At 39.5% G+C, this 15,739-nt stretch overlaps 1 protein-coding gene across 5 annotated transcripts in view; it reads right to left on the bottom strand.

The window, feature by feature from the left end:
* PPARGC1A (PPARG coactivator 1 alpha) overlaps window positions 1–15,739 on the bottom strand; it is a 306,431-nt gene that overhangs the window by 26,055 nt on the left and 264,637 nt on the right. For all 5 annotated transcript variants that reach the window (XM_036852984.1, XM_036852987.1, XM_036852986.1 and 2 more), the window contains exons 6-10: window positions 14,883–14,928; window positions 14,700–14,773; window positions 1,995–2,910; window positions 1,331–1,435; window positions 1,056–1,176 (exon numbers count right to left, since the gene is read on the bottom strand). In XM_036852984.1, coding sequence (XP_036708879.1) covers window positions 1,056–1,176; window positions 1,331–1,435; window positions 1,995–2,910; window positions 14,700–14,773; window positions 14,883–14,928 — 1,262 coding nt within the window. The remainder of the gene's footprint in view (window positions 1–1,055; window positions 1,177–1,330; window positions 1,436–1,994; window positions 2,911–14,699; window positions 14,774–14,882; window positions 14,929–15,739) is intronic.

Raw genomic sequence — 15,739 nt, 5'->3', positions numbered from 1 at the left:
TCAGCTCTTTTACGTAGGTTTTTCAAGATTTTGTTGATGGTTGTGGGTTGTTTTAAAGGTACCATATCCATCTAACATTTACAGCTAAAAATCATTTCCCTAAGCCCTGGTTAGCTTGTATGCAAGATGTGTCAAAGGTTGATCTTCATTGAAATGACGTTTAGCAGCTAACAGACAGCAGCTGCAATGAATGAAAACAGTGCCATTTCCAATGGATATGCCATGGCTCCCTGGAGCACCATGTTGGGAAAACGCTCAAGGCTCTATTGGGGTTCAGTGGGAAAGATTTCCTTAATCAATTAGGAATATCTGCCTTGAACAAGTACTGGATGCTGACAATTGGAGGACCTCCTTTTTGCCTTCTAAGGTCTGACCAACATAGAATGAACTAGATGCACATAACCTAGATCCTTACCCCAAAGGGTCAGTACTGTGTATATGTCAAGTGAATGTAATACCCTGCAGTACATGGTGCTGAAATCCATAATAGGTTATTGAAAAGCAGTTCATAAGAAATATGGATGTGTTAGGTGTTGACCCGGCACAAGGAAGAAATGATGACTTTCTAAGCAAATCTTTCTCTACCACTGCCTTTAAATCTAATTCAATCCAACCCTCACGTCTGCCAAAAAGATGAAAACTGAAACCAAATAGTGATATCTCTTCATTTTCCACTCAGAGAAAAAAAAGCAGCCGAGAACAATACAAAGAACTCATCCTCTGGCTTGATGGGACCAGTATCTGACTGGACAAATCTCTCCTTCCTCCATTTTTAGAAACAAAGATCGAAAACAGTAATGAGCTTCAAGATGAATGAGAAACAGGTAGTATGGAGGAGAAATACACTGACCTAACATTTTGTTTTCCGATAGTCTGTGTTAAGAGGGATTGAGGGCTCACTGATGCTTTAAAGCCAAAAGGCTGAGTATTGCGTATTCTAACAAGAGTCTTTACCTTATTTTCTAATCTGTGCCCACCCCCCGGAAAAGAAAAGACAGGAAAAGAAAAGAAAAGAAACCCTCCTGTAAAATGAAAGTAAGCTCCAAGCTGCTTACAATTGCCTTCTGCCTTTGCCTCTCTCTCTGTTTGGCCCTTTCAGACTCCCGCTTTTCAGACTCTCTGCGGTATTCTTCCCTCTTCAGCCTCTCGTGCTGATACTCCTCGTAGCTGTCATACCTGAGAAACAGAACTTCATCATTAAGGCAACCACCTCCAATCGCATGAGCAAAATTAAACAGAAATTGGGGGGTGGGGGCAGGGTTTTAGAAAACATCTTGTCATCTACGGGAGGAGATGAGAGGCGCGGAGGGTAAAGGACGTGTATCTTTACCTGGGCCGCCGGCCGTAGGGCGATCTTGAACGTGATCTCGCGCACAGGGGAGAATTTCGGTGCACGCGGTGTTTGCAGTGGCCTGACTCATAGTAGTAGCAAGATCTGGGAGAGAGGAGGAAAAACAAAAGGGCATTTGCAACTGCCGGCGAACCCCAGTTCATCGGCATGACTGAACAGCCCCTGGAATTCCGCATTACACAAACCGGCTTTCAGTTCCCAGCTACTTGTGAGATTTCCCAGTGACAGTTTGTGATCGTCTAGTCAGCTTAGAGGTCTGGAGTGACGTGTTCTCTTGCAGCGTCTCTTATTGATGTGAATGCCGAACGCCGGCCTGGTACACTGTCAGCTTTATCTTGCATGGATCTCACCTATCCTGGCACAAGGCAGCTCTCCAGGTAATGGAAAAAGTTAGATGAGCAAGTTTCTTACAAATTGCTCTCTCTGATCTGACTGGCTCAAGGCACTGGGCTCAAGAATGACAGATTTAAGAGAAGATGGGGAGGAATGTATGGGTAACGACAATCTCCTTAGTTCCTGTCGCACTGGGAATGGATGGTGAGGGGCGGGGCTGCCCGTGGGTTTTGAATGCGTTTTCTGCCTTTGTTTTTTTTTCACTTCCTGGGAACGCCTTAGGCTTTGGGTGGGTTTTGACAAGGTTTACCTTGAAGAGGATCTACTGCCTGGGGACCTTGATCTTGACCTGGAATATGGTGATCGAGAACACGACCTATGTCGAGAAAAGGACCTTGAACGAGAGCGCATCCTTTGGGGTCTTTGAGAAAATAAGGATTTGGGTGGTGACACGGAATCTCTACACGGAGAGTTAAAAGAAGAACAAGAAGGCGACACATGGAACAATGAATAGGACTGTGTGCCATCCCAAGGGGACTTCAGTTTATCACTTTCATCCTCGCTGTCATCAAACAGGCCGTCCATGGCTAGTCCTGAATTTATAAACATAGGTAGTTTGGAGAATTGTTCATCACTGAAATCACTGTCCCTCAGTTCACTGGTCTTGTCTGCTTCGTCGTCAAAAACAGCTTGACTGGGATGACCGAAGTGCTTGTTCAGCTCAGCTCGGATTTCCTGGTCTTGGAGCTGTTTTCTGGTGCTGCCGGGAGAGACCTGCCTGCTCACCTCCGAGGCCTCTCTCAGGTAGCACTGGTCTGAATCTGTGGAAGAGCGCATCTGCCCCTGCCAGTTGGAGGAGGCATCTTTATATTCTAGTTGTCTGGAGTTGTGGAGCTCCTGTGATATATTAATGAGTATTTCCGTTTTGGAATTAATTGACTGACAATAGTCATGGTCACCAAACAGCCGCAGACTGGGCCGCTTGGCCTTCCTTTCCTCGTGTCCACTGGTGAGCACGGAGGTCTTGCTGAGCTGTGAGTACAACTCAGACTGCTCGGGCCCTTTCCTGGTGGAGTTATTGTCTTGGATACCAGAAGACTCACTGTACCGGGCCTTCTTTGATGGCGGAGGTACCACGGTCTTGCAAGAGGGCTTCAGCTTTGGAGAAGCCCTAAAAGGGTTATCTTGGTTGGCTTTATGAGGAGGAGTTGTGGGTGGAGTTAGGCCTAAGATAATAAAAGAAAAAAAAAAAAAGGGAGGGGAGAGAGAGAAAGAAAAGAGACAGAGATACGTTGTTAAATGCCAGAATATGTTTTCCTAACTTTTCCAAGATTTCAGACAATGGTTAAAACTCAGTGTAAAGGAAGGAAACTAAATTCATGATAAGACCGGAAAAAGTGACCCTGTCCCCCGAAGCCTCTGTCACCAAGAAAAGATGGACCTACAATATGAGGCTGTGGTGAAAGCCATGATATTTTGTATTTCAAACGCCAATGCTAACAGATCCTGCTTCCCAGGAAACATGACCACGTCACCACCAGGCATTACCAAAGCTCAGGTTTACAGGGGCTTCTCACAGTCTGAGTTGTGGAAAATTAACACAGTGGGACACAGGGAAATCATAGAAGACCTTTGGTGGCATTTGTCTGCAAAGAACGCTGGGGAGGATGCATGTAGATCAGGAATTTTTGTAAAATCAAGGATATCTACCCATGGAGCCAAAGAATTAGGCAACTTTAAAAAAAAAAAAAGACAAGAAAAGAAAAGATGGGATGACAGCAACTGAGAGGGAGGAGGGTGGGAATGACATTGGCAACATCAAAGTAAGTTCAGTAAAATGCAGCCGGCTAATGCAGGGCACCAGACAACTCTACAACCTGACGGCAATGATTCTTTGTCTCCACAGTTCATTAACTTTGTAAACCATGGCTAATGTAGGTATAGTACAGTCTTGTAAGCATAACTAATACATTCTGTCTAAAATATGGTTCTGCAACAGAAACCTAAGTGAACAGTAACACTAAATATTGCGGTGCCAGAGGACCATTTTACTTGGAGCACCACATCAGGGCGGGTTACAAGGCTGAAGGATTGAAATGAATCCAAGCTTCGGCAACTAACTAATTGAAAAAAATGAAAAAAAAGAAAGGAAGAAGAGGGGAAATCTGTCACTTGTTGCCTTTTGTGCTTTTCTACAGAGGGCAGAAAATTCCATCACAAGTCACTGTGGGAGAGTGTGTGAAGGCTGGTTACCTCTGTTCAGTTTCACCCCTAAGTCCTCCTCAGCCCTTTATGCCAAGGAAGAAGAATTGTGGAAAGGCTCCAGAGTCGACGGAACTTTGAAGAAGGGCAGGCTGGAGTTCAAATGACTTTATGCTTACAAGGGAACATTTTAGTTTACAATACACTTTTTATTTAGGAGGATGGGAGGACGCTATTCAGCGAAAAAGAACTTAAGTCCACAAGAAGCCTGGGCTTAGACTTAAGGCGACTGCATGCTTCAAGGAAAATTCTACCTTGCTGGAAAATAGAAGTATATATATGTATATATATATATATATATATATATATATACACACACACACACACACACACACATATACACACACACATACATACACACACATAACCAAGTAGGGCACAGAAAGCTACATGACGTTTTGGTATGAACAGAAAGACACTGCCTCTCTCCCCTACTTTACAATAAAGAGATAGAAGAAATTAATATTTTCCTTAAAATGAAATATTTTGCACCAATATTTGGCAATTTTTATTATACATAGCTAATTCTCCCTAAAGGAGGGAAGGAAACGTGCAAAAACACAAAGAGGTTTGACTTTGGAAATCTATCCCAGAAAAGTTCAGAAAGACAGGGAAATGCAAACACAAAGAGAAGGAGACACTGCTCTCCCTTCGTGACACGTCTGAGTCTCAGAAAAGCTTCCCTTTATCAGCAGCCAACTGTACACCTGCCCCCCATTCTCTGCTTGAAGATAATAGGGAGGTGACGTTACTGAATGAATCATCCATGTCACTGAAGTTCACTCTCCTTGTGTTCCCTCTTTCATAGACAAGTATATCTTTCACTCAATCTAAGGAACTCCTTTATGACCAATTTTCTCTCCTCCTCCCCCTCCTTCCCCTCCTCCATCTCCTCCTATTCCTCCCATTACCCCTCCATCTCCTTCTCCTCTTCCTTTTCTTTCGTTCTTTCTTTCCCTGTCTATCTTTCTGTTTGTCTGTCTCTCTCTCTGCTTGTTTCCTCTACCCTTTGCACTGCCCCATTCATACACACTGATTTCTACCACATGCTACCTTCAATTACTGCTACAACAAATTTAAAGATACCAATTCCCAGCAAAGAAATGACAAGATCTCAAATATTTCTCACAGGAAGCTAAGATGCTCAAAGAAATAATGATGAATAATCTCTCTTTGCTGAGTAAATAACAGTCAAATATTCCAAATGAGATAGCCCTTGAATTGGGGGAAATGACATTCAACATCCTCAAATACAACTTCATAAATCTTTTCATGATACTCTGAATGGGGGTAATTTTTACTTTTCCAATAATTTACTGCCAGGATCACTCACTTACCAGATATTGCTATATTTTCACGCTTATCTCTTTTTGAATGTGAATTATATCTTGTCTCTCCAGACAGATGAGGAGCTCTCAGTGGAATATTGCTTGGGCTTATTTTTGCAAAATGTTTCACTCGTTTTTATTTTTCTAGATCCTCCTTTACTAGTAGGTGTCCCATTTCAGTGGCCCAAGGATCACTTGGGAAGCTGGTCAAATATTTTTAATGACACGGTTCATAGACCACTTATGGAGAGCCAGTGTCCCGTCGCGTCTATGTGGCACCCTGCCTTGATCTCAGGTAGATATATTTTGACTGACATTCTAGACTTATAAAAAGAAACCCTAAACTTCAGAAACACCAAATTAGGCCACTATTAAAGAGAGACTAGTTCTAAAAATAGCTCAGCTATCTAGGGATTTTAAATATAGAAATTCTTTTTCGTCTTGAACATTTGAAACCCTTGTCCTAGTACCTAAGCTCATTATCGCTTAAATAACCGATTCTCAAGTTGCTCTTGGGAGTGCTAACACATGATTAGAGTTTCTTGGCGTTAAAAACAAAGCCTTTTACTTCCTTTTCATTTTAGATGGCCTGTGGCAATTAAACAGACTTTCACTCAGCACCTACTATGTGCTGAATATTCCCCCAAATGCTGGCATTTCAGGGATTCAGCCCCCAGGACTTCATAAAGAGATCATTCTCTAAAATCTGCAGTAAGTACAGATTTTCTTGTGTATCTGCTTAACACTTACAGAAACACCCTGAGATAACCAGATATACCCTGTGAGTGAAAATATCAGGGCTATAAATTTCGGACGGCCCTGCTCATTAAAACAAATAAATAATACTCGCTTAGTAGATGGAAGTTATTTTAGGATTAGTGAGTCGGTGGGCAGGGAGAAATAATTCAGATCATTCCCTAACCTTTTGACTGTTTACTGAAACTTCTTTAATCTGAGGAGAATACCCCAGAGCAAGACTGAGACATCTTAAGGACCATGAGACTGCGTGTCACCAGTGCCTCATTGAAAATCTATTTCCAGATAGGGTTGAGATCCAGAGTAAAACAAAACAAAGCAAAACAAAAGTGTAAGAAGCATTTTTTTTTTTTTTTTTCTTTTAACGTGATGTCCAGCTTTTAGGAGTTGTGCCCGGGACAGGGAACCCTTTGCTGCACCTGAACTAATTAGATTTCTCTAACCCCATCTCCTCCACCCAGAATGTTTTCCCCTGCGGTAGAAGGGCAGTCAATACTCAATTCCTCAACGCCACTACCTTTGTCATCTTCCCACTAATTGCCGGACTCTCAATTTCAGCCCACAAGCCTAAATCAACCGGGCTAATGCCTCCCATAACCTCCGGATTATTTCCTGTGTGTTGATTTTCTGGGGAATGTGTACATTTTGGTGTTGACAGTACAAGGTATATTCCATGCTCTCTCTTGAACTTAGCAGGTTTTGACAGATTTATGTGAGGACAGATGGCCGTTACAGGCTGAAGGCTGACAAGAGGCAGTTCAGAACATTGTTAACACACTTGCACAAACTCTCAGCAGTGCAGCACTGTGCAGAATGTAATTCAGACTATAGCTTTTTTATTGTTGCCTATTTTCTTTTGTCAGAAGAGCCTGCTGTGCAGAGCAACAAATGGCTGCTATTACCCAGAACGTAATGGGTGTCAGACAAATCACGTAACACAAACAATCAAGAGTATGTAGGTCATATTTCAACGGAGCACAACCTTAGCAATATTTATGATTACTGCATTGAAATGTGCTCTATAATAAACAAGTACCTCTACATCACTCACACTTCTGCACTTCTGCACAGCAAATCTGGGGGAAGTGGTACACACTCTCCCACACTCTCCAGTTATCTTTTTAAACAGCCCTTAAAAAAAAAAAGTCAGAGACAAGTTTGGTTTGGTTTTGTGTTTCATTATGTGCTATAAAACGATTTCCTTTGAGGAGTTCTCTTTTGGGTTGGTGTGTTTAATTGAATGACTGATAAATGGCAAGTCCTCTGCTCTGTATTCTGTGCTCCACTATCCAGCCAATGACTTCAGGAAGATCTTTTTTAATAGTTTACACAGTTTTACAGTTTACATTTCACACAACCTCCTGCTAAATCTGCGACTCGCTTTGGAGTTTGACAGTGGGATTTTTCTTACGTCACATGCCAATTCAAAGATTTCTCAAGGAAAGACACCGAGAAGATGATTTTCTAATTTGCTTAAAAACTCACCAAAGAAGGAGGACTGGGCAAAGAGAGGAGACTGACTTGAGTTCTACTCACATATTTTTGGCCTCAAGAACTTGGAGTGGGTGTCAAGGGAGCATAGGAAGGACTGATACTCAATCAGTATGAACTGTTACTGCTATAATTGTTAAAATATTTTGTTGATAAAAGCTCCTCCAGTGCTCTCTCTTCACCCCTAACTTCCCCAGGACTCACTGGATCTCCACAAAAGCCAGCGAACAAAGTGTTAACCCCTGACACAGAAGGGCCTCCCACACCTCACTCTGGTACCCAGGCTGGCATGTCCCCTCTGACTGATGGAGCCCCCGCCTTTCCTGCTTTTTAAGGATTTCCTGTATCAGCCCTGAGAACTGGGGAACAAACTCACAGAAAAGCTTCAGAACATTCCTATGACATGTGTCTAATGCCCCAACTCTTGCTCATGGAACATGAAGTTGCTATTCATTGGCCCTCGGGCACTTTCCCACAGAGCTGGGGCAGGAGAGGGGGTCCGGGTCGGGGACGGAGGAGTCTGGCTTTCCAGGTGTCTCCCACCAAACCCCTGAAGTTGATATGGGAGAGAAAATTGCTTTGCTATCCTTGGCTTGAAAGACATTGGATAGTGCCATTTCCAGAAAAGAAAACTGAGGTGCTTTTCAGACGCTGAGTCAAGAAGAATGAGATTAAAAATAGAAAATGAGGGATATGAAATATGGAAGAAATTCCTGTCAGGACAAGTTGCAAAACACTGGAATGGGCTGTAAAGAGAATTTGTCGGGTCTCCCTTTCTTGGCTTCTTCAGCCACAGGAATGGATTATATGACCTGTCAAAATCACTTTCTAGTTCTCTGTCGCTGTGGCTTTCTTTTAAAAGTACCAGCTACTGCTCCTATTTTGCTTTGGTCTATTTCCCCACGGATAAGTCACATACAAAAGACGTATATAGCAAAAGGGTATAGCAAATTTATGCTGTTTGTCAATATACCATCCAGCAAAATCAGCTTTTAAGTGGGAAGTCCAAAAATGACAATATAAGACTCCACATAAAAGAATAAGAAATTACTCATTGATGGGTTAACGAGCGGGGTATTTTAAGTGCAAGTCTACTGAAGTGCAATTTGAATAACTGCCGATTTAAACAAAATCCACCATCATGAAAACCATGGGGAAAAATATACATATCGATGGAGGAAAGCATTGCTAAGACCTCGTGAGTTAGGGTGATGAGGGTGCTGATGATTTTGTTCTTATTTTCCTAATTAGTTCTAAAATAGTTATATTTATTCTTATTACTTTTACAGTAATAAAAATAAAACGTTTATATATACATATACGTGTGTGTGTGTATATATATATATATACACACACATATACATATATATGTATGTACATGTAAATAAATATATATAAATAAAAGTTTGGGGGTCATTCACTTTGGTTCCTAATCAAATTCCTTCATGTCCTGTGGTTAAAACCATCACCTTGTTGAGATGACATTGCTTTGCCATTCCCATTTCAGAAGCAAAGATTCTAGCACTCTGAACATCTCCATATGCAATAGATTTAAATGCCTTCTGCCAAAAGAGCATTCTCTTTTCTCTCATCTTGCTTTACTAACAGCTATTTTGAAATCAAATTAGTTTTTACACCTGTAAAAGAGAAGCATTTTTTTTTTATCAGCCAAAATGAGCTAGTTTAGGACAATCACAAAGTCAGACCAGCTGGTGATACCTAATAAAACAAACTTCCTATCTCATCCCTCCTGTTTCCCAAAGACTCTGCAGATGGGGCAGAGGGATTATTCTTGAGGTCTTAGAATGTTGTTGACTCTTTACATTTTCACTTAAATGTTTGGAAAATTTCACTAAAATTTGTAAAATTAAATAAGAAGACACCAGAAAGTCCTGGGCAACAGCTTGATCCACGTCCTCTGTTGCGACCAAAGGCATTCAGCATGCATACCAAGGATCAACAAATCAACAGCCTGCATGCTGTCCACACCCTGTCCACCCCTCTGCTGCACCGACGGCAGACATTACTAACTGATCATGGGCAGACATTACTAACTGATCATGACATTCCCACTGAGTACAGACTTGGCCTTAGCAGCCTTCTCAACACAATGCTTCTGGCAGCCAATACCAACCAAAGACGCTTGGCAAGTGAAATAAAACCTATTTAACATAACAGATGTCCACTACTATCTTTAAAATTCAGGCTTCGGGGAAGAGACATAATCTCTAGTCAGACAGACTTGCTTTGAACCCAGGGTCCACCACAGACCTAGAATCAACATATAGCTTTTTCCTTCACAATTAAATGGACAGAGAGTCCAGAAATAATACAAGTGAAGTGCCTATTAGTGAATGTCTGGCCTCTAGGATTTGTAGTAACAGCAGAAGTACCTGTTGTTGAGAGAATGAATGCCCAAGAGGAGATTTTTCTACCTTGATTTGGTAAATCCCAGCCCCACACCAAAAGCAGTATATGTTCAGTTTCATGGGGAATTAGGGGAATTTTGCCACAAAAAAGAATACATAGCTTCATATAGGAGAGTGCCAAAGAGGAGATAGTATTAAGGCCAATAAAAGGAAACAGGTAAAAGGTAGTCTAAAGTTGAAAAGATGAGCTGGAAGGTACAATGACCTCCAGAAATGAATTTAATGTAGAATTAGTAATTAAATAGCTAATAGTTATTGAACACATATGCTGTCACTGGACTAAGCTTTTTTCATGTTTTATCTCATTTAATCCTCACAGTGCCTCAATGAGATGCAGGTACTGTGATCAGCTTCATTTGATACATAAGCTTCCTGAGTCTTACAGAATTTAATTAGATTGACCAAAGGCCTTACAGCTAGATGAGGGTAGATCCAGAATTTAAACTTGGCTTTGTTCAATATCAGAGCCAAGGTTTTGCACAACTTCACTAAACTGTGCTGTCTGTTTTTTAAAAAATCATCATAGACTACTTTCATTTGGAGATTTGCAGCTTTTCAAGTATCTTAGTTCAGGTAGTATCACACGAAACTGCCAATTTTTTTGGTATGTCAAAAATGTTGAATACTGGCAATTTTATGTTTCAATTTACAATACAGTATCTTCTGCTCCATCAATATCTTCTCTCCTTTCCACCCACACACTTAAAAATCAGATGCAAATATTTTTCTCCCTTAAGGCACCCCAAGTCAGTGGAGCGCTCAATTTCCTCCAAACTCCTTTCCACAGATCAACTCTGTCACTCACTGCCTAATGGTATTGCCTTAATGCTTCCTTCAGTCCTGAACTGTCTCTACAATTCTTTTCAATCTTTTGCACAATCATGGTATTTAACTTGAAGCCATGTTACAGGGTTCCCTTTGAAAGCTTATTTTCTCCCTTTGGTGATTCTCTTGAGGCACAATCAGTGTTTGTCATATCCTCCAAACGCTACTACACAACAAATTTTACTGAAGATATTTAGTGGGGATGGAGGTCATGAACATTACACATTGTCTAGCACTTCAAACACACAATAGCTCTATCAAAAAAAAAAAAAACCCTCTTCTCCCCCAATCTCCTCCTCCCTACACCATCCTCCGAACAGGTTTCAAACGTCTCCTTCTAGCCACCTTCTACAGCCTCCAAGTTCTACTTCATCCCTTGATTTTCCTGTAGCTAGAATTCCCTTCTTGCATGTAATGCAATTTGGCCATACATCAGCTTGTGTAATTTGTATCTGCACTCATTACCACCATGCTCAACAAATGAAAAACCAACCTCTGAGCCCACCTTCTTTAGAAAGTAGCAGAACATTATAAACAGTAAATAATATTTTCCCTTCATGCTACTTGGACAATATGTGTTACTTTCCCAACTGACTATAAGCCCACATCTTAAAAACAAGAACATTTATTTAGCACCTACTATGAGCCAAGTACAATAGTCCATGCTTTGCATGGATTAGTCTCTATGTCTTATGCTTGATATATATTCCCCAAGACCTACTGTGTTGCAAGCATAGAGCAGGTGTTATATATGTTGGTAAATTGATTTCCATTGTACTCAATACTCTTTCAAAGCACTAAGAAAAAGGGGTTTAAACTAGTAAGATGAATTCTGGTTCACCAACAGAAATAAATCCACTGTATATATTTTTAGGATGCTAAGTATTTTTTTAAAGTATCTTCTATAACTTCTCAACAGTGTAGCCTACTAACCTTTCAAATGTATAACTAAAATATTTAAAATTAGGTCAGTAAGAGAAATAATAAAACTTCTGACAAGAAGAAAATAAAAGTAAGTGCTTTTTTGTAACACCATAATCTCATGAGTACAAGGAATGCAATTTAAAGGAAATGTTATACACATAAATGAGCAAAATGTTTTAAAAACGAAGATACCCAATGCTAGCAAGGATGTAATAAAGCAAATATATCCACATAGTGATAATAGGACTATAAGTGGAAACACCTCTTTTGGAAAGCAATGGGTTAATATGTATCAGAAGCCCCCAAGATATTTATATCCTTATATTCATGTTAATAACTACTAGTAGTTTATTTTGAGAAAAATAAGATTTAAACAATTTATGAACAAAGATTTCCACTGCATGCTATTTCAAAATGGTAACACTTTAAAACAACCTAAATGTGTAACACTAAAAGTATAATTAAATTTTGATACATTTTGATACATGTACCTACTCAAACTAATGTTATACAGCACACTAAGAAAAGCCTGATAATAAAGGGTCTGTGATAATATAAAACTTCCTTATTAAAATGTTAACTGAAAAATCAGAATGCAAAATTATGTACATACAAAATGATCACAGATGTAAAAATATCCATAGAAAACAATTTAGAACTATACACAATTTTTCCACTAGTTTGTATTTTGGACATCTTTTATAGTAAGCTTATATTATTTATAATCAGAGAAAAATAAAAAAATGTTTCTTTAATGGAAAGCTTGGTATCGGTATACACAGTGGAAGCTTTCTCAATCCTCTCTAAACCAAAGCAACTTACACCTACAGCATTCTGAACACTCCTAGTTAATGGATTCCTTTCAGCTGGTTGTTACTATAGCCAAGGTAATGTATTTTCCCAAATCCGTTAATGTCCATTGTACTGGTGACTGCAATTATGACAGATAATAAAATATTATGTAACTGAATGAATATTAGTAAGAAAATATTAGTAAGAAAAGTTTTTTCTATTAAAAGACCCGATAAAGGTATGTTACTAAAAGAAGGGCTGGGCTTCCCTGGTGGCGCAGTGGTTGAGAATCTGCTTGCTAATGCAGGGGACACGGGTTCGAGCCCTGGTCTGGGAAGATCCCACATGCCGCGGAGCAACTGGGCCCGTGAGCCACAATTACTGAGCCTGCGCGTCTGGAGCCTGTGCTCCGCAGTAAGAGAGGCCGCGATAGTGAGAGGCCCGCGCACCGCGATGAAGAGTGGCGCCCGCTTGCCGCAACTAGAGAAAGCCCTCGCACAGAAACGAAGACCCAACACAGCCAAAAATAAATAAAATAAATAAATTAAAAAAAAAAAAAAAGAAGGGCTGTCAAATTAGTTGTAGGTGGGTGGTATGGGAAAACATAAGGAATTCTGATTATGATTTATATTAAAAAATCATAAAAACCTAGAATGATTCTGCACTCAGACTACCACACAAATACCCTTAATTATTTTCCTTCAAAAAGCAAGAAACGAAACGTGAATACCATCTATGATGCATTATTAGTGAAGTTTGTGCCAGAAAGATGAATGGATCCCTAGTTAGTACATTTAAGTTCAGTGCAAAGGTCTCTCTGTCTTATACCAAAAATTTTATAGTTGAATGTATAATTCGTATGTTTTAAGCAAAAGTGAAATGATTAAACTGTGTATACTTCAATCAACTTTTTAGATAAAACCACCAAATACTCACTCATTGGTCAGACAAGAAGGCCTCTACTGCACATAATAGACGCACACACAAGTTACTTATATCACATGTGTAATTGTAATTTATTTAAGAAATGATGTTATATATATTCTTTATATGTGAATACATGTGTGTACATGTATTATTATATAACGATATATTTATACTTGCAGACACACACATAAAATATATATAAATACCATGAAGTTAACTGCTCTACTGCTTGACCAAATCATGCAATCATGCAATAGACCTTTCATAAGGAGGTAATTTAGCAAACTCAAAGGGTGAAATTAAACTTAGTAACAATGACCACGGTGTGTGTAGGCACCATAGTTCTGGCTGAAAGCATTTGTTTAACTTTCTGTTCCTTTACCCTTATCAGCAATGGCCAGAGCCTAGGAACTTCTTGTACAGACATCCTCAGATTCACTTTCTGGTGGGGTTCAAGTGCCTAAACCTAAGCACTTACTGCAAAGGTACCATTTGCAGCCAACTCAGAAGTCTGCCTAGGAACTCTTTGGATTTGTAAGTTTCTCAGGGGTTAGTTCAAGTTTTTAAAGCTTCTTCCTCTTCAGAATGTGAAGTAAGACTGGCCAGATAAACTAAGAAGTCCAAACGGTGAAGGAAATTGCTCTTGTTTAAAATATATAAGAACATTTTGTTTTGGTGAATGGACATATTTTCATTTTTCTCCTTTACTGGAAAGATATAAAAATGGTAATATATATAGGAGAGCATTACACTGTTGAGTACAATGGAGAGTAAGAAAATATTTCAAGTGAAGTATTGATAATTAGTAAACCTGAGTTCAAACCTTTGCTCTTTGCTTTCTAGCTCTGCAATCTTGGGCAAGTTACTTAACATCTCTGAACCTTATTTTCTCATCTTAAAAATGAAAAATACTACCACCATCTTCATGAGGTCGTTATGAAATTAGCTAAAACCACTTATACGCTTGGCGTATCTATTGAGTGGAAGACCAATAAATGTTAATTTCTCCTCCTACTCAAGTTTTAGTGTCTTAATCGGAAATAGGTTTATTTGTGGATCCAAATCAATGATATATATCAGAGGGTCTGGCCCAGGTGTGACACACAATAAACGTCTCCTCTTAAAAAAATAAACAACTGAAAATATTTATAGATAACTTCTTATCCAATGTTGTTTGTACTCTTTGTGAATTTCATTAATCACATAGAGAATATACGCTAATATATATTTCACATACAGACTCACCCACACAAAAAGATCCAAGTGAAATGTAAGGCTTACCTGCAGTTCCAGAGAGTTCCACACTTAAGGTTCGTTCAATAGTCTTGTTCTCAAATGGGGAACCCTTGGGGTCACTGGAAGATATGGCACATTTATAAAAACAAACTGAAATGGAGTTGCTGTAGCCAAATGTATTAGAACCCCCTTCCCTTTCTGAAAATGGTTACATTTCGTAATACTTACTTTGGTGACTCTGGGGTCAGAGGAAGAGATAAAGTTGTTGGTTTGGCTAAAGGAAAAAAAAGGAAACTAATTATGAAATATTGAGAGTTTTTCAGATTTGTTTTCTTTCTACAAGTCAAGTTGGAAACTGGAAACCGGAAAACTAAAGTAAGGAAGTCCCTGAATATTGGATCAAACTCAGACAACAATCCATTATGCTAAAACAAATTCCAAACAACATTTGCATCAGTAAACTATCATTTGAAAACACATACGAAAACAGAATTTTCCCCAAAATGTAGCATCCCTGTTAAGGATACAAAATTTGCATCAGACCATCAGAGAGAAATAATGTTTTCTATTTTAATTTGGAATATAGTACACGGTTTGTTTAGGCAAGTAAACAGCAGAGTAACTACAAGACGACAGAACATTATGAATATTCAGTTGATTTTTCTCCTAAAATGTATAATTTTATATCTAGCCCTGAGAATAGGTTATCTCTATGAGGCCAAAGCTCACTCAAGAACTATTCTATTCACTGACAATTAAGTGAGAGATTATGGCAAATTGTGGACACTGACCCAGATAGTTTAAAAGGCCTTCAGATCCCCAAATCTGATAGACAACTAAAGGAAGACTACTGTTTATCAGTTGAGAGACCTATAGACCTGCAAAGAGAGCTCATCTACTTCTTTTTCTGCTTCCTAAATCTTACCCTCCTACAGGAGGCATTTCCCAGTTATGAAGGGTGGAGTAAGAATCTTCTCACTCCAAAATTTCAATTGCTTCTCCTTGGCAGTCTTGTCTTTTGAACAGAAGGAGGGGAAAACATGATGAGAAACGTACTTGGGATATACGTCCACATATTATGTATA

The sequence above is a fragment of the Balaenoptera musculus genome, chromosome 5, assembly GCF_009873245.2.
Source record: "Balaenoptera musculus isolate JJ_BM4_2016_0621 chromosome 5, mBalMus1.pri.v3, whole genome shotgun sequence".
Classification (NCBI taxonomy): domain Eukaryota; kingdom Metazoa; phylum Chordata; class Mammalia; order Artiodactyla; family Balaenopteridae; genus Balaenoptera; species Balaenoptera musculus.
The sequence above is the reverse complement of the archived record's forward strand: the minus strand, read 5'-3'. Positions and strand labels throughout refer to the sequence as shown.